Source organism: Aethalodelphis obliquidens, unplaced genomic scaffold (assembly GCF_003676395.1).
Source record: "Aethalodelphis obliquidens isolate GAN/ISIS:26980383/991018 unplaced genomic scaffold, ASM367639v1 scaffold12, whole genome shotgun sequence".
Classification (NCBI taxonomy): domain Eukaryota; kingdom Metazoa; phylum Chordata; class Mammalia; order Artiodactyla; family Delphinidae; genus Aethalodelphis; species Aethalodelphis obliquidens.
This window is the reverse complement of record NW_020837956.1, coordinates 17875964-17894553: the sequence shown is the minus strand read 5'-3', so window position 1 is coordinate 17894553 and position 18590 is coordinate 17875964. Positions and strand designations below refer to the sequence as shown.

At 35.7% G+C, this 18590-nt stretch overlaps 1 protein-coding gene across 3 annotated transcripts in view; it reads left to right on the top strand.

Annotated features, from left to right (window-relative positions):
- Nucleotides 1-18590, top strand: part of TTC27 (tetratricopeptide repeat domain 27) — a 180713-nt gene that overhangs the window by 44842 nt on the left and 117281 nt on the right. For all 3 annotated transcript variants that reach the window (XM_027113427.1, XM_027113428.1, XM_027113429.1), the window contains exons 8-9: nt 2890-3002; nt 7245-7311. In XM_027113427.1, coding sequence (XP_026969228.1) covers nt 2890-3002; nt 7245-7311 — 180 coding nt within the window. The remainder of the gene's footprint in view (nt 1-2889; nt 3003-7244; nt 7312-18590) is intronic.

Here is an 18590-nt window from a genome sequence, read left to right as displayed (position 1 = left end):
TGAAAGGCTTGTATTGAAAATGGTTGGCCACCAGGGTGCGCTGTGCACCTGCCAGCTCTGCCTTTTGAGGTTGTGCCGGTCAGGGAGGAGGAGACACTTTTTCAGTGGAGCCTGAATAGCCACCTAAAGTTGTGTGTTTCTCCTGTCAGCAGTTGTTGGAGGTTGTTGTACTCTTTTCTCTTTTCTCGAAACCTTATAGATAGAGCTAGGCCTACAGTTTAAAGTCTTCCTAGTTTTAGCTACTACTTCTATTGAATTAGAAAAAAATTTAAATTAGGTTTATTGAGGAATAATTTACATAAAATAAAATGCACTTATTTTAAGTGTCCAATTTGATGAGTTTTGACAAATAGGTAGACCCATGTAATCACCACTGTAATCAAAATACAGAACCATTTACATTAGGCCAAGAAGTCCATCCATACTCCTTTGCAGTCAATCACTTTCCCTCCCACTGGTCTGCTTTCTGTCACAGATTAGAGCTGTTTTTTCCTAGAATCTCAAACAAATGGAATCATATAGTATGACCCTTCTGTGTCTGGTTTCTTTCACTTAGCATAATGTTTTGAGGTTCATCTATATTTTGATACCAATAGTTAGCTCCTGTTTATTGCTGAGTTATTTCATTGTATGGGTAAGCCACAGTGTGTTTATCCATTCACCTCTTGGTAGACAGTCGAGCAATTTTTAGTTTTTGGCTGTTATGAATAAAGCTGCTTGGAACATTCATGTGTAAGTCTTTGTGTGAACGTATGTTTTTAATTCTCAGGGGTAAATGCCGAGGAATGGAAGGGCTAGGTTGTGTGGTAAGTGTATTTTCAACTTGAGAAACTGCCAAAGTGTTTTCCAAAGTGGTTGTACTATTTCACATTCCCACCATCAGTGTATGAGAGCACCAGCTGCTCTGCATCCTTGCCAGTGCTTGGTAAAATTTTTTTGCTATTCTGGTGAGTTGTGTGTAGTGGTTTCTCATCGTGGTTTTACTATTTTTTGATGATTAATTTTTTTAAAAATCCATTTTATTGAGATATAACTTATACACAGAAAATTTTTAATTGTACGGTTTGCTGAGATTTGAAAAATATATACACACAACCATTACAGTCAAGATACATTTCATTACCCTAGAAAGTTCCATCCTGCCCCTTTGCAGTTAATTCCCCATCCTCTCTGGCCCTAAAGAGTCATTGATCTGCTTTCTGTGGCTACAGGTAGTTTGCCTTTTCTAGAATTTCATGTGACTGGAATCCTACAGTATGTACTCTTTTGTATCTGGCCTCTTTTGCTCAGCAGTTGAGATATATCTATGTAGTTGCATGTGTCAGTACTTCCTTTTTGTTTCTGATTAGAATTTTATTAAATGCATATAGCATAATTTTTCTTTTTAATCTGTTTACCTGTTGACAGACATTTGGGTTGTTTCCAGTTTAGGGTTATTACAGATAAAACTGCTATGAACACTTTTTTATTTATATACATATCTATCTATCTATCTATCTATCTATATATATATATATACACACACACACACACACACACACATGTTTTTGGGTGGACATATGTTTTTGTTTCTCATAGGTAACTACATAGGAGTGGAACTGATAGCTCATATGGTAAATATGTTTATTATAAGAAACTAGCAAACTGTTTTCTATGGTTGTACCATTTTACATTTCTACCAGCAATGTATGAAAGTTCTAATTGTTCCAGATCCTTGTCAACAATTAGTATTGTCAGTCTTTTAAATTTTATCTATTCTAATGGGTGTGTACTAGTAGTTCATTCTGATTTTAATTGGTATTTCCCTTTTGACTACTGTTGTTGAGGATCTTTTTATGTGCTTACAGACACTTTTGTGAAGTGTCTGTACAAATCTTTTGTCCATTTTTATGTTGGGTTGTTTATCTTCTTCTTAAGTTGTAATTCCATATTCTGAATACAAGCCTTTTTTCAGATATTTGTTTTGTGAATATGTTCTCTGAGTCTGTAACTTGGCTTTTCATTTTCTTAACAATGTTTTCAAAGAGCAGAAGTTTTAATTTGTTGAAGTCCAGTTTATTAAGTTTTTCTTTGATGGTTTGAGTATTTTGTGTCCTAATTAAGGACTGTCTGCCTACCCCAAAGTGGCAAAGCTTTTCTCCTATGATTTTTTTTTTCTAGAAGTTTTTTAGTGTTAGCTTCTACAGTAAGGTCTCTCATTAATTTTGATTTAATTTTTGTGTATGGTGTGAGATCAGGACGGAGGGTCATTTTTTCCCAAATGGATATACAGTTGTTCTAACATCATTTATTGAAAAACCTTTCCTTTGTTTGACTCACCTAGACACCTTTGAAAATCAATTGACCATACAACATGGGTCTAAAATTTTGGACTTTATTCTATTCCTTTCATCTATATGTCTGTCTTCATGCTAGTACAACACTGTCTTGGCTTTGTAGTTATTCTGAAATCAAGTACTCTACCAAGTTCTCTAAGTCTTCAGGTTTTATTCCTTTCTCAAATTGTTTTGCCTATTCTAAATCCTATTGAGAAACAGAGTTGGCAGTTGATGTTTTAGATTATAATTTAGAATCAGAGTAGAAAGATCTGGTTTTGAATCCTGATGTGTTAGAGGGGCTTTTGCCTACTAGGCTGAATCAACAATAGCAGTCATTCCCTGTTATTGATGTTGTCAGTGCATCCTGAGGTATAGATGCGTGTCCTCCATTTCTGCACAGTAAATTGTCTCCAAATATGTGTTTCACAAGAAGCAGCCTATTGACCATATATAGACATTGTAAAATCTTGAACAAAAAGATGTTATCCCCCCAGCAATCTGTTGTGTATAGTCTGTTGAATGAATCAGAATTAATTTTTTGTTCTAAGTAGTTTCTTTTGTATTCCACCAGAATATTGAGCTCAATGATGATACTGTTCTAAATGAGATAAAGTTAGCAGATTGTGAACAGTCTCAGATGCCTGACCTGTGTGCTGAAGAGCTTGCTGTTATCCTTGGAATCTGGTGAGTTGATGACTTACTTGGCTACCTTAAACTTCTGGCATATTGGTTCTCTTGTGTTGGGGAAATCTTTGTTCGAGCAGGCCCCCAGAGTTGTGGATGAATAGAGAATCTTGTCATGGCTTATGAAGATGAAGAATACTTGGGCAGCCAATTAGAGTTAGAAATGAGGAATCTCAGGAATCTCCTGTAAGTTGGTATACTTATCCTTCTCTTTTCTTCATAAACAAAATTTCTTTGGTTAACCTTGGCTAGGAATAGACTCTTAATGAAGTATTTAGGATAGGTGACTGTTTTGACCTTTGAGGATATTTACGTTCAGAGTATGGAATTATTTTTTTTTTTTATTTTATTTTTTAAAGACTTTTTGATGTGGACCATTTTTAAAATCTTTATCAAATTTGTTACAATATTGCTTCTGTTTTATGTTTTGTCTTTTTGGCCCCGAGGCATGTGGGATCTTCACTTCCCGACCAGAGATCAAACCCGCACCCCCTGCATTGGAAGGTGAAGTCTTAACCACTAGACCTCTAGGGAAGTCCCTAGAATTTTTTTTTAATACAAGAGAACCTTATGTGTGGTAGAAATAGTTTTTCATTTTATTTTATTTTTCTATTTTGAAATAATTTCAAATTTGGAAAAAAGTGGCAAGGGCAAGGCATTGGAAATAACTTTTTTGAGAATAATTTTCCGACATGATATTCTATCACCCCTGAATACTTTAGTGTGTGTTTTCAACAAACAAGGGAGCTTTTGTGCATAGCCATAATACAGCTATCAAAATCAGGAAATTTAACATTCATACTTTACTGTCACTTCCTACTCAGACCCCATTCAAGTTTTGCCAGGTGTCCCAATAATCTCCTTTATAGTACAGGATCCAGTCTAGAACATATGTGTTACATTTAGTTGTCATGTCCCTTTAGTTTCTATCAATCTGGAATAGTTCTTCATTTTTGCTTGACTTTCATGATCTTGACACCTAAAATTTATAAGCCAGTTATTCTGTAGGCTTACTCTCAGTTTGAATTTGTCTGATTTAAAAAAAAAAAAGGATTAGTTTCACATTTTGTATCATTATCAGGGGTATCAGAAAATGGAGGTTTTGTGGTTCTTATTGCATCCCAGCAGGTAGAAAACAATTTTGATTTGTTCCTCTACTGGCCATGTTATTTTGATCACATGATTAAAGTGGGGTCTGCCAGGCTTCTCCAATGTAAAGTTATTCTTTTTTAACTTTTGTTATTAACATGGTCTTTTAGAGTATATAAATATCCCATTTCTCATCTGGAGATTTAGTAATGTTCAAAATAGGCTATTTCACAAAGTTATAATATTGAGACTGGTTAAATTAGTAATAGGCAATTTAATAAAGGGAGCATTTATAAAAAAATTTGTGTTTTAGCTCAGTAGAACTTATCCTTCTGTGTTCACCTCATAGCATTTTATCTCCTTTACACTAACAGTAGGTTTTCATTTATACAAAAGTTAAATTCAGTTCTACAGTCCCCTTTTGTTTGATTAAAAAGAATCACACATGCAGAGTTCTGTTTCTAATCCAAATCAGTTGTCTTATCACATTATTTTATTCCAGTGACAGAATTTATGCTTACTGCCAAAGAATTATTTGTTCAATTCATAATGATACTTAGTATATAAATAATATAAACAGCAATCATTTACAAGCAGTGTTATGTGCTAGGAATTATACCATGTACTTTCACACTATCCCTCATTAATGTTCTAACAGTCCTAGAGGTTGTTGTTTTTCTCCATTTTTCAGATGGGAAATCAGGGTTTACATGGCAAAATGACTCAATCAGAATTACAGTACAGCATTTAGGACTTGAATCCAGGTTTTACGGACCCAAATTCTGAGTTTTCCTTTATGCTATTTCTTAAAAGATTATTTTGGCAAACATAATTGTCAACTCAACAGGAAACTAAATCAAACCCAATATATATATTCCCAGACTTCTCTCAGTTGTGCTTTAGCTTTATTGAGTTTTGACTTCACAGTTGAGAGAGGACTGAAAAACCAAGAAAATACTTGTCTGCAAATACTTTTTTTCCCCCAAATATGATCTTGGTAGAATCTCAATATATAGAACAATTAAAAGTGCTGAATGGATTTCATGGGCAATTTAAATCTTCATTGTTTGGTAGAAACTACTTGATTATATTCTGAATCTTGGGGCATCTGATGCACTTTATAAACCCCTGGGTTGGAACATCCGTGAATTGATGATTTGCATGTGGGGGTCGTGATTTTATTATACTGTCGGATCTCTGTGTGACCTCCGTGGCCACTAACCCCTGTGAAGAGGTGATTTGGACATTGCGATGGGCTGGGTTCTTTGGAAAGGAGATATAGGGGGAATTCATATAGATGGTGGATTGACCAAACTGTGGGGCCAGCTTCATGCTCCTTTTCTTCAACTCCTTTGCTTCACTGGCCTCCTGCTTGAATTTGATTTTACCTGGAGGCCACGTGTCTCATACATCAATGTACCTGATTGCTTTTATGTAAAGTAACTGTGGGAGAAATTCCTTAAAATACAGCAATCCTTCAGTAATTCAGACAACTGGAGTGAGAAGGGTAATTGCTTTTGAATTAGTAGTCTGATTTTCAGATATGCAGAGTAATATATTCTAAGCCTAAGTTAGTAAGTTACAGTGAAGAGTGGTGGCCTGATTCAGTTACTGTACCATAATTACTTGTAATGAGCCTGTAGCATTTCAACTTTATCTATATACTTTATGCAGTGAAGTTAAGATTGGAATTTTGTATGTGAGGGATGAATTTTCATCCATTTTGGTTGAGGTTCTTATTTTAGAATGACTTTTGTTTTTTTGTTCACTTATCAGAGTCATAGTATTAGAACCGAAAGGACCTTAGGGGTTATTTGGATCATCTTGCCAACTGATAACATAATCCCTTTGTGCAAACTAGAAATGTCTAAGTATGTATGTGTGTATTGTGTGTGTGTATGTTTTCAAATGAGGTAAATTTGAGACATAACATTGTATTAATTTCAGGTGTACAACATAAAATGATTTTATAATTCCTTCCTTCCATTCATTTATTTTTTTTTTTTACCAACAGTATGTTCATTTAACAATTATTATGTAAACATTTTATGCTCATTATAAAATCCTCCAACAGTATGGAAAATTATGAGGAAGTGGTACTATTTTGTGAGGTGGCATTTTCTTTTCATTCTTAATACAAGTAATATTTGCATACAAAATAACTTATGTAATATATAAATATAAGTTATATAATATAATAAACTGAACCCACCGCCCAATTTAAAAACTAGAAGATTGCAAATACCACCTGCTCAGTCTGTGTGCTTCTTTCCCATCTCATCTTCCTGCCTCTCTTTAAAAGGTAATCACTGTCCTGAATTTTGTCTTTTTCTTGCCTTTTCAAAAAATATATTTATTAACATCTTTTATATCTCTAAGTCAGTTGCTTCATTTTGTTTGTTTTCGCGCTTTATAAAAGCGCTATCTTACTGTATGTAGTTTTCTGTGATTTGCTTTTTTCTCTCACTAGTGTCTTTCTGTGCCTCATCCATGTTGTTATACATAGCTGAAATTTACTTTCCCGTATAACATTCCATTGGGTGAATATTTTACAATTTATTGGTTTCTTTTTTGGACATCTGGATTGTTAACAGATTTTTCCTATTACACACAATATTACTATGGATATTCGTGTGTATGATTCCTGGTACACCTGTTGAAGAATTTCTCTCAGCTCTATACCTAGGCTGGAATTACTGAGATTAGGATATATGAATGTTCACTTTACAAGATAATGCTAAATTGTTTTCCAAAATTATCCAATCAAATCATCTGCCTCTTTGACAACTTCTTAATTTTTGCCTGTCTCATGGTGATACTAAATTTTTTTTTTGTATGAGTTTGATAAATAGGAATTGTTGCTATATGCTTTTCATTTTCTTTGTGGAGTGACACAGATTGGATTTCATTTTTTTCTTATAAAATAAATTGTGTTGATATTTTGTGCACCAACCACATTTCATTTCTCAGCATTTTATTACTTTTTGTACTTATCTTTGGCACACTCATCTCTACATTTCTATATAATGCAGTAATATTAAAATATGTGCTTTCAAATATGTAGATATAATTTACTTGCTTTTTAAAAATTATATTTCATTCATTATGACATGCATTCTGGAATTAATTTGCTTTTTTTTTTTCAATGTAAAGCACAAATCTCCAAAAGAATAACCCAGTGCATAAGTTAACTGAAGAGGAGCTGCTGGCATTTACATCCGTGAGTAATGTCTTTTTCCTTTCCATTTCTTTTTTTTTTCTTTTTTTCCTTGTAAATTATTTTGCCTCTGGTATATTCTTGCCTCAGATTGCTCATGATGAAACACTGCCACCTAAGGAAATTGAGGGGAAAAAAGCTCATCATTTTAGTTTCCAAGCTGCATATATCTTGCTGCTGATTTAGACATAAGCATTCTTCTTTGCACTTGCTTAGATTTGGGGGCGGTGACCAAATATTTCTTGCTCTTTGTTTGATCCCAGGGCCTAGTCCAGTATCTCACATATAATAGGTGCTCAATAAATACTTGTTGAATGAATAAATGAAGTGACAGAGCAAGAGTTTGAACCTTTACTCCAAAGCCAGTATAGTGTGCAACTCTTTCGTCTCAGATTGAAGGTGATGCGACACGGATGTGATGAGAAAGAGGACTTCAGATAGCGAGGAGGAGAACCAGCAGAGGGAATGTGTTTTGGAGGCTGAGGCAGGAGGCAGTGTCAAGAGCCAGGGGTACTTGTCAGCGTTCAGCAGTGGAGAGCAGTCTGGAGGAAAGGCTGAGGCTTTGATGTTTTACGTTGCTTATCTCTATGACGGTTTCAGTGGAATAGCTGGGTAGTCACCTCACTACAAATAATTGAGGGAATGGGGTGTAAGAAAATAAAGTTGATAGATGAAGACCACAGAGAAGAATGGCAGTGAAAAGGAAAAATAGGGTAATCGATGTTTGAGGATTCATGATCAAAGAAGGCTTTTCTAGAAGAGGAAGGTCAGAGAGCAAGAGGTCAGTCAGGATCTTTTTAGCTTTATGGATAAGAAGAAGATACACACGTCTTTAATGAACACAAGTTGCTTAAGATACATCATTTTTTCAAAGACATTTTTATTATCATAGTTAGGGATCAAGTTAGAATTCTGGTGTTTTCTTCTTTTGTTATTTTTCAGATAAGGCAAAAATTAAGCACTTTTATCTGGTAGAAAGGAAAGCTAGCTTACTTTGTACTGTAAAATAAATTTTGCAAGTTACTATTTTCTACATACAGTTTTGGAACTGGTTGGATGTTAATCTTCTGAGTCCTCTGGGTGCCTGTTTTATTTTCTCACTTAAGTATTCTTAGAAATCTGCTGTTTTTCATTATAGAATATGAGTGTTTAGGTAACTATGTAGAATGTCCCTAATTAGTCATTACATATGCTATAGGGAATTTGACAAGTAAAGTGTTAAACATTTTTTAAAAGATATATTTTAAAAATTGTTACGTACCTCCCATTTATTCATTCAGCTAATATCAGTTGAATACTTAATATCTACCAGGCATTGTGCTGGTTATTGGAGATACAGCAGTAAACAGTCTTTTCCCTCTTGGAGTTTACATCAGTTTACACTCTTGTGAGGGAAATAACACAGTAGACAAAAAAATAAATAGATATTTAATAGAAGTGCTCAGTGTAAATATAAAACAGTATAAGGGAATAAGAATGGGTTGGGGATGGCTGTTTTATTTTATTTATTTATTTATTTATTTGTGGTACGTGGGCCTCTCACTGCTGTGGCCTCTCCCGTTGCGGAGCACAGGCTCCGGACGCGCAGAGCCTGTGGGATCTTCCCGGACCGGGGCATGAACCTGTGTCCCCTTCATCGGCAGGCGGACTCTCAACCACTGCGCCACCAGGGAAGCCTGGGGATGGCTGTTTTAGACAAGAAGGTGGGGGAAGATCTCAATGGGAAGGTGATGTTGAACATGGATCTTCCTGATGTGAGGCACAGGAAAGGACATGAAGGGTCTGGAATGATGGGGAGCTTGAGTCAGTGTAGGGAAGTACAGAGCTGGATGGGGACAGTCACCTAGTATCTAGATGATAAATGATGACCAGGATGCTTGTGTTTCTTCTGATGACTGAGCTAAACAGGATGCAGCATATGATAGGAAGTGTTCCTGCTGTCCTCTCATGGGGACAGTGGTCAGCAGTAACGCCTTCTTGGGATTGGCTTCATAAACAGATTATTGTGGAATGTAGATTATCTACAGTTATCCTGAAATGACATTAAAACACTCTATTTACATTCAAGCAGTTAACTTTTTTTTTAGTGTTTTTTGTGGGTGGGGTGTATTCTTTTCTTTAACCTTTTCTTATTTCTTTTCTGATTCTTTTCTCTTTCTCTCTCTCTCTTTCTTTCTTCTTTTCCTGTTCTTGTTCCTCTACACAGTGAGGTACTTCTGAAGTAATTAATTCTGGTAACCTGTGATGGTAGGTGACTCAGCCCTCCTAACTTGCAATGAAGGTCATAAACTCAGGTTTCATACTTTCCCCCCAGGGCTTTATAATACATAAGTTTTCTGCTCTCCTCCTCCAGCTCTCTTCCAAGTCAGCACTGACCTGAGGACTGATCTCTTTTTCGAGGAAAGCTGTTCAGTGACAGTGCTTTATAGTGCCAGGCCTAACTCTTCTAAAGAGATGAGTTTGTTAATGCCAAGTAAATGTTTAATTGGTAAGAAGTAAGGCAAGGAACTTATAGTGAGGAGGGCTTTGAGGAGCCCCAAGCATTCCATTTCTTATCCCAAAGGAAGCATACGGAATGCACCAGAAAAACCCAAATCAGCTCTTCCTTTTGTCATTCAGTCCTTCCTCTTATCCCTTCTTTGTGCATGATTCTGAAGTGGGTAATAAGGTGAATTAGAAGTGGCTCCTGGTTTCAATGAAGAATTTCACTAAAATTTATATCCTATATAACTGTATGTCCTGGACATAAATATCCTTTATTTATATCCTATATAACTCCAGAGGAGTGTTTGAGACAAGAGGGACCACTTTTAAGTGCTACCCTGCTTCTGAACTCTCTTTTAACAAGGATCATATTTGGGCTTACAGTATTGTAATTATTTATGTGTATGTCTTATCTTCCCCATAAGGCTATAAACTTCCAGTTTTAGGCACTGGTCTCTGTTCTTCTCTGGGTCTTCTACAAGGCCTACTGCAGTGCTTCAATGCTTTACTCACAGTTGTTGCTCAAGAAAAGTATGCAAAATGCAGGAATGAATGAAGTACACTAGAACCAGAAACAGGATTTATTTCTGTCCTGCAGCAAGGTGCTGCATTGCTCCACTTAGTTCCATAATATAGGTAGTACTACCACCCAGCGTACTACCTAGTGTATCCTTAGGATGACCACTTATTTCATCTTCCTCTTCAGTGAAATGAGGGAAGGAGTGATGTGTCCCTCCCTCGGCACTGAAAACTTGTTTTGAGGATCAAATTACAGAAGGTATGTGAAAATACTTCAGAGTGGGTAGATAGAGCCTGGTGCCCCTGTAGCATTCAGGAATGAGTCAGCTTATCTGGTTGCTGGTTTGTAGGAGCGTGCTACTGTTTTCAAGGAATAGGACTTCCTAACTGGATAAGGCCGGTTTGGAATTGGCTGTAGATGTGGAAGAGAAGGGAGTAGAGAGGAAAGAAGCAGCATCCTCTTCCTTTCTGAGCATACGTTTCCATGCTATGGCTGTGGCGTGGTGGCCGGGGTCTGGAGTTGTGAACTCTTGAGGCTGTGAGGTGTCTTCCTCTGTTGATAGAAGAGCAAGTCCTGTAGAAATCTCAGTCCCCTACCAGAGTATTGTGAGCACTTGGAGGGACAGGAATGACAGTTATTGAACATTTGATTTATACTTACTGAACAAATGAATGGCTTATTGGTCCTGAATTTTGTTCAGTTTTCATGTGCTATCCTAAAGTTTACTAAAATAATGGTGAAATCTCTTTTTTGGAAGAATTTTTGCCACGGTTTCCAGGTTGGTGTAGCATGTTGAAATATATGTGAGATACGTTGGGAAAAAGTTTTAATTCAGCAATGGCAGAAGATTTTCCCAAGAAGAATACTTTACCTTTTTAATATTGTTATTATGTAATGCTCTTCCTGAGATATTCTTTCCTCACATTTCAGGAAAACTGAATGAGTCATAGTAAAAATAACCCACATTGTTCTAGAGAGTCATTTATGTTGTGTCGGCTTGATAATTTAAAATTAGCTGTGTTGTCTACGTTATTTCCTTTCAGATGAGCCAAGTCAGTGACATTCAGTAATGCCTTTAATTTCCTTTCATTGTTGAAAATGGGAACAATTTAGTTAATTCATACAGGTGTTTCAGTTTTCATTGGCAAAAGTTCTGCTTAAGTGTGAATTGGTACTGGCAGCCTGCCTTCTCACTGTCTGCCTGAAGCCCCAAGGTCTCTGCAAATGAAAAATGGAAAAAGACCTTTGAAAGTTACACATTATATTGTATGTATTTTCTCTTTTTGCTATTAATTTTAAGGCTACTTAATAAATACTTAACTATGGAATTAAAATAGTTTGCTAACCATTTTTGAAGAGAAAAATTATACCTTTTTTTCTTCTAGGGCATACTTATTTCTTAATTTTAATTTTTTAAGATAGGCAATATAACTGTGAGATAGTCACGATACTTCGCATTACATGTTGACATGTCTATATTAAGCAGGATAACCCAGGATTTTGATTTTCTTTCTGGTTTGAATACTTGTGTCCCCAGATGTTACTCATGCATTTTAATTTAACAGGCATTCGGATCATGAGCCTTGTAGCTATATCTGGGTCATAACTTGGTAACTTTTAAAGAAGCAGGAGATGGTTATGTTTTGTTCCATTTGTGGGTTAACTGTTATTAAACAGAGGCTTAAAATATTTTCTTTTGATTGGAGTTGAACTAGGTTACTTGTATATATCTTACTTCAAGAATAGAGAAAGAATAATGAGTAATAGGATTTGTGGGATCTTACATGGCTCTTTTCTTACCATCATCTACTTTGGTAACTGCTAGATTTCTTTCTTCACAGTTAACCATGGCTTAAGGTTAATGCTTATTTGTGGGTCTATTTCTAGCCATGTTTGAGTAACTGGTACTGCATTTGAACTCTCATTGTAAACAGCCACAAATCTGGGGCAAAATAAATATATGAAACAGCAGTATATAAAAAGGATAGTAAGTTATGATCAAGTAAGTGTTTATCTCAGGAATGCAAAATTGGTTTAACATTAAACAGTCATTGCAATTCATCTTATAATGTAGTAAAGGAGAAAAGCTGAATGATTATCTCATTATATTTATTTATTTTAGCATTTGAAAAAATTCAACACTCTTTCATTGTAAAAACTTAGTAAACTATGAATAGAAGAGAATATCAACCTGATAAAGGGTATCTATGAAAAATCAGAGTTAAAATCATTATTGATGAAAAACTAGTTTTTCCTCTAAGATCAGGAAAGTGGCACTTCTATTCTTCATTGAACTGGAAATCCCAGCTAGTGCAATAAAACATTAAGAAGATACAAAGGGAGTGCAGATTGGAAAGGAAGATATAAGATTATCGTTTTGCATAGATAGCACAATTCGTTACATAGGGAAACTCTATAAAGAATAGACATGAAAGCTACTAGAACTAATAAGCAAGGTCTGAGAATACAAATACAAGGTCAATATAAAAAAGTCAGTTATGTTTATATATACTAGCAGTGAATAATTGGGAAAGTAATTTTAAAACTACTTACAATAGCATAAAAACACCAAATGTTTAGTGATGAATTTGACTAAAGTGTAAGACTCGTACACTGAAAATGACAAATATTGCTTTAAGAAATTGAAGATCTGAATAAATGGAGAGACTTACCATGTTCATGGATTGGAAGGCTTAATATTGAGTTGACAGTTCTCCCAAAATTAAGCTATAATTTAAATCCAGTAGCAATTGGAATCCAGGAGAACCCCCTTCTCTTTTCTATTTTTGCAGAAATTGACAAGATGATTCTAAAATTTATTTGGAATACTTTTGCTTCTGTGATGGCCAAGTAAACTCTTTGGACCCATCTGTCTGCAGATAAAAATTACAAACTATGGACAAAATACAAAAAAACAAACAAACTACCTGATGACATTAGGTTATATGAATGACCATTAAGAGAACGAAAGATTGTTAATATCACTAGTCATTGGGAAAATGCAAATTAAAACCGCAACAATATATCACTATACACCACTTAAAAGGTATATTACCATACAGAGTAGTTGGAATTCTCATACATTGTAAATGTAATGTGACATAAAATGGCACAACCACTTTGGAACACAGTTTGGCATTTTCTCATACAGTTAATCATCAATCCCACCTCTAGGTATTTGTCTATGTGAAATGAAAGTATGTGGCTCCACAAAGACTTACACAAATGTTCATAGTTGTTTAATGCATAATAGCTTAAAACTGGAAACAGTGCAAATGTCCATCAACAAGGAAATGATAAATTGCAGCATATCCATCTAAAGAAATAATACTCAGCAATAAAAGGAAGTATTGATACATGCAACAATGTGGATGAAATCTGAAAAACATGATTTTGAGTCAAAGAAGCCAGATTGTATGATTCCATTTCATTAGAGTTCTAGAATAGGCAAAACTAAATCATAATCACAGAAAATAGATCACAGATTGATTGCAAAGAGGTGCAAGGAAACCAGGGAATTTTTGTGGCTGATAGAAATTTTGTATATCTTGATGTTTGTGGTGTATACATTTGTCGACACAGATCAAACACTATACTAAATATGGGTTTATTTTATTGTACCTATCATATACTTCATTAAAGTCACTAAGAATAACTAAAAGGGAAAATGCATGTATGTTATTTAGAGCTGTAATATTTAAGATGGATTAGTTTGTCAAAGTAGATTTCGGTTTCCGTGTAGATTAGTCTTTGTCATCAACTTATGAAGTACACCAGAAATACTCAACCTACCTCAAGTGTTAAATGGAAAGAATGTAGAAGGAGAAGAACAAATTCCCGATGGGAAATTGCTCAGTGTTCACATTCAGTATGAAGCTTACTTCTTTTTCAAGGCAAAATCAAGCTAGTTTTACCCAAATATTTTTGGAAACTTGTGTTCAAAAGAAACCCTAAAATTGAGTGGATGGATATACTGTATAGATCTCCAGTTGGGGGTCCCTTTGACCCTTAGCATCCAACCCAGGTTGTCGATATTAAAATGTTTATTGAATTGAATTTTTTCCCTCTCATGATTGAGAGTCAACAGAAGCAACAAATAGAAAGATAGTTAGGATGAATGTAATGCTTAGGAGTGCACAGGGCAGGAAACTTGTGTATACAATAAAATAAAGTGAGGTACTAATATATGATTTCAGGTAACTTCTTGTGTTAATGGACATAAAAGTAGTTAATTAGTAGAATTTAATTATTTTAAATCTGTAAATGCCATCTTTAGTAGAATCGGTATTGGGCCTGCAGATCAGACTATTGGTTGTGTGGCAAAATGTTAACACTTGGGTGAAGGGTGTATGGGAATTCTTTGTATTATTCTCAAAACTTTTCTGAAGAAGAAAATAAATTTGAAAATAAAAAGTTGAAAGACCTCTGGCACAAAACTATATGGAAAATGAGCAAGGTCCATTATTGCCTCATTGCTAGATAACCATCCTTATTTGGGGTTGAAGATATACACAGACTCTCTGGAACATATTCAGGCTACCTTTAAACTTCGGTCGGTCTCCCTGTGTCTCTTACTGGGTTTCAACCTTGTCTTGCCCCATATTGTCTTTAGCAGCAAAGGAAATAGGGAGGAGCTACGAAATTTAAAGACGTGGCTTAAAATAAAAGGAAGAAGGGGGATTCCTGGACCAGAGAGCAGAGGCTTTCACGGTGTTAAGACACTGCTAATCTCACAAGAGGTAGAAAAGGTGTCTAAGGAGTCTTCAGACCTGATTTAAACACGTACATATGTGCATAGACACTCAGAGACGTCAGCAGCTGGGGTCAGGGCCAGCAATGAGAGGCAGGGAGCCGAGGCCTCGGATGGAGTTACCTGAAGTAATAGCACTTTCAGAACTTTCCACTGAGCTAAGACTGAAGCAAGCAAGTCTGAAGTGATCGTGACTGCATGGTGCTGCTTGGCTGTGGCAGCAGAAACCAGTCTGTCTAGAGGAAAACATCTCCTAAACCCAACTTAAAAATTGAGCAGTGAGCTCATAATTAAAGATCAATAAACAGAAGAGAAGGTAAGCCACTGTGGTCGAGAGTCAACAAACAACAGATTAAAGGATGAATTGCAGTTTTCTCATTCATAATGCATAACAGCTATGTGTGAAACGTTTACAGAAATATAGGGTATAATCACAAAGATAACCTAGCAACTTATGTTAGTTATTAGATGTTCATGATTTGGGAGAGAAAATGTAACTTCTAGAAATAACTTGAAATTAAAAAGCAGAATTAAAAAATAATGTAATCCATGTTTATCCACGTCAGAGAGATGTCTAAAAACACCAAGAAGTTGTGTATAACTAGAAATTCCAGTCTTAGAAGTACACCTAAGAAACTCATGCATGTGCAGCAGTGGATGTGTATAAGAATGTTTAACAATAGCAGTGTTTGTAATGGCAAACAAACTGTAAACAGCCTAAATGTTTGTTGACAGGAGAAGGGATAAATAAACTGTGATATCTTATATCACAAGTATGAAATATTATACAACAGTGAAGTGAAAATAAATGAACTATAGCTATAAGTAACAACGTGGATGAGTTTTATAAAGGTAATGATAGGTTAAAAAACCAGTCCCAGGGACTTCCCTGGCAGTCCAGTGGTTGAGACTCCACACTTCCAATGCAGGGGACGTGGGTTCGATCCCTTGTTGGAGAAGTAAGATTCCCACATGCCACAAGGTATGGCAAAAACAACAACAAAAAAACCAGTCCCAGATTCACAGGTGCTTATATTATACTTTATAACTTGCAGTTTAGTTACTTTTAATCTTCTTTGTATATCAAATAATAAAAAAATCTGAAAAGCATTTTGGGCAAGAGCAAAATCATTTAAATGTTATTTGATAAACGATTTTAAGGAATAAACGACACTGACATCATTGTGTATATTTTACTTTTAAAGTGAATCTTGCTGTTTATTAGGCTGGTGACAATGGAGAGCATTAATGTGAGGTGGAGGAAAAAACCTTAAGAAAGAAAAGCTCCTTAGTGGAGCTTCCAGTCCCCAGATAGGAGAAATATATGGGGCTTATAGCTAAGATGTTGATACATTTGATACTGAGGAGTCTTACTCAGACTCATGGCTTTGTGCTTCGGCTTTTGGCCATCATTGAAACTACAGGTGTTAGGCCTTTTGACATTATGAATTCACATGGTGTTAAAGGATGAAAAATCCAGTTTAAAAATAATTTGTATGCTTTAAATAGGTCTGCTTTTCATGACCATGTGAAAGGTGCATCTGGTACTGACGAACTGGCATCTCCAGAATGCAGGAGATCTTTCTTTTTTGAGGCAACCAAATGACCATCAGCTTGATCTCTCTGGTGTCTGCTTTCTATGTGAAAATTTGCAGACTGGAGAAAAGAACTTTGAGCGCGTTGTAATAGCGGGAGATCCAGAATCTCAGGATTTGCCAAGCATGCTGCTAGATACTGTGGAAGAAATAAAGGTATAAAACATAAGACTTGCCTTCATGGAATTTTTAATTTAGCCAAGATCAGATAAACTTATGAAAATGTAATTAGCAGTACCAGGCAATTTAAACTACAAATTGATAGCACAGATAAATAAATCCCCTAACTGCTTAGAAAAGAAGAAAATATTTAGAACAGAGCAGTCAAAGAAGGCTTTGTTCACTAAGGGAGGATTAGAGGGGCCTTGAAAGACAGATGGGATCTAGATGGAGTGATAACACCAGCAAAGGCAAGGAGATGGCCATGTGTGAGCTGCACTGGGTTCATTTGGCTGTGTTGGAAGGTTTGTTTAAGGCAGTAGTAAGACTTGGGGAAAAATAGCTTTGAGACAGATTTTAAATGGTCTAGAGAGCAAGGACAGGGCATTTGGACTGCTGTTCTACTGGGAATGATTTATAGACTACATTTGGAATTTAAAGTTATTTGGTACTGATTTTAACAACGAATGCTCTTTTAAACAGTTTGTTAAGAAGGGGGAATAGTTTTGTTTTTTTTATAATATTTCTTTGTTCCTTACTTTTATAAGGTCAGCCTGACCTGGGTTGGCGTTGTTTGATTTGCCTTTAGTGTAGCCAAACAACTATGCATCCACAGGAGAGCTCTGAGTTGCCTTGATTTATGTGTAGAAAAAGCAACTATGTGAAAGTTCCTTCATATTTAAAGGAGCAGACTGGCTGGCTGTCATGTAAAGGGTCCTAGTGACCTCTGGAAGAAGAGTATTTGAAATGTATAATGATAAGAATGAAAGGAAATTTGTTTTTAATAGAAACAACACTCCAGATCCTCTTTGATGGTGGTACATAATTTTCTTGGCTACTTATCTGGAAATGAGGGTAATGTTGCATATGGTGGGAAATTGTTAGCTAAGTAAAATAATGCCTTCTGTATAGTGTGTCATAATATTAAAATTTACTTTTTAATGTAAGTTAAAGTGGTATTCACTGACTTTTTCAAGTAGTTACTGGCATTTCCTCAGATGTCATCAACAGATGATTACAGCTCCCTTTCTGGTCTGAGCCCAAGCATCAGCTCAGGTGGCATAGTTTAGTGAGAAACTCCTACTGAGGCGTGCAGAACTGTCTCCCTTTTGCTCTCAAGGTATCTTGTTACACTGCTTATCAACAATTGCTGAAGTGGATTGATTCTTTAACTTATAAAATATTCTAACTATAAATAAAAGAGTTTATTTCAACTTTCACAACAACAATAGAAATGTTAAAGTGTGTATGAAAAATGATAAACTTGTAGAAACCTACTGACTCAGTGAGTAACCTTTCAGCAGTTCTGTTTATGAGATTTGAGATATGAGAGAACTTTCCTTAAAAAGAGACACACAAATGTTACCACTTACTTTTAGGGGGTTTCTGGCCTCTGCCCTAGTATGTGAAAATGGTGGAAATTCCATTTCACATACAAGTATATGGTTGCAATAGGCACAGTGTTCTGTAGCAATTGTCCTAATTCTCAAATTGCTGCTAGTTGAAAACACCAAATTTCTTTTTTTCTTTCTTTTATTTTTTTAACATCTTAATTGGACTATAATTGCTTTACAGTGGTGTGTTAGTTTCTGCTTTATAACAAAGTGAATCACCTATACATGTACATACATCCCCCTATCGCCTCCCTCTTGTGTCTCCCTTCCACCCTCCCTATCCCACCTCTCTAGGTGGACACAAAGCACGGAGCTGATCTCCCTGTGCTATGCGGCTGCTTCCCACTAGCTATTTGTTTTACGTTTGGTATTGTATGTAT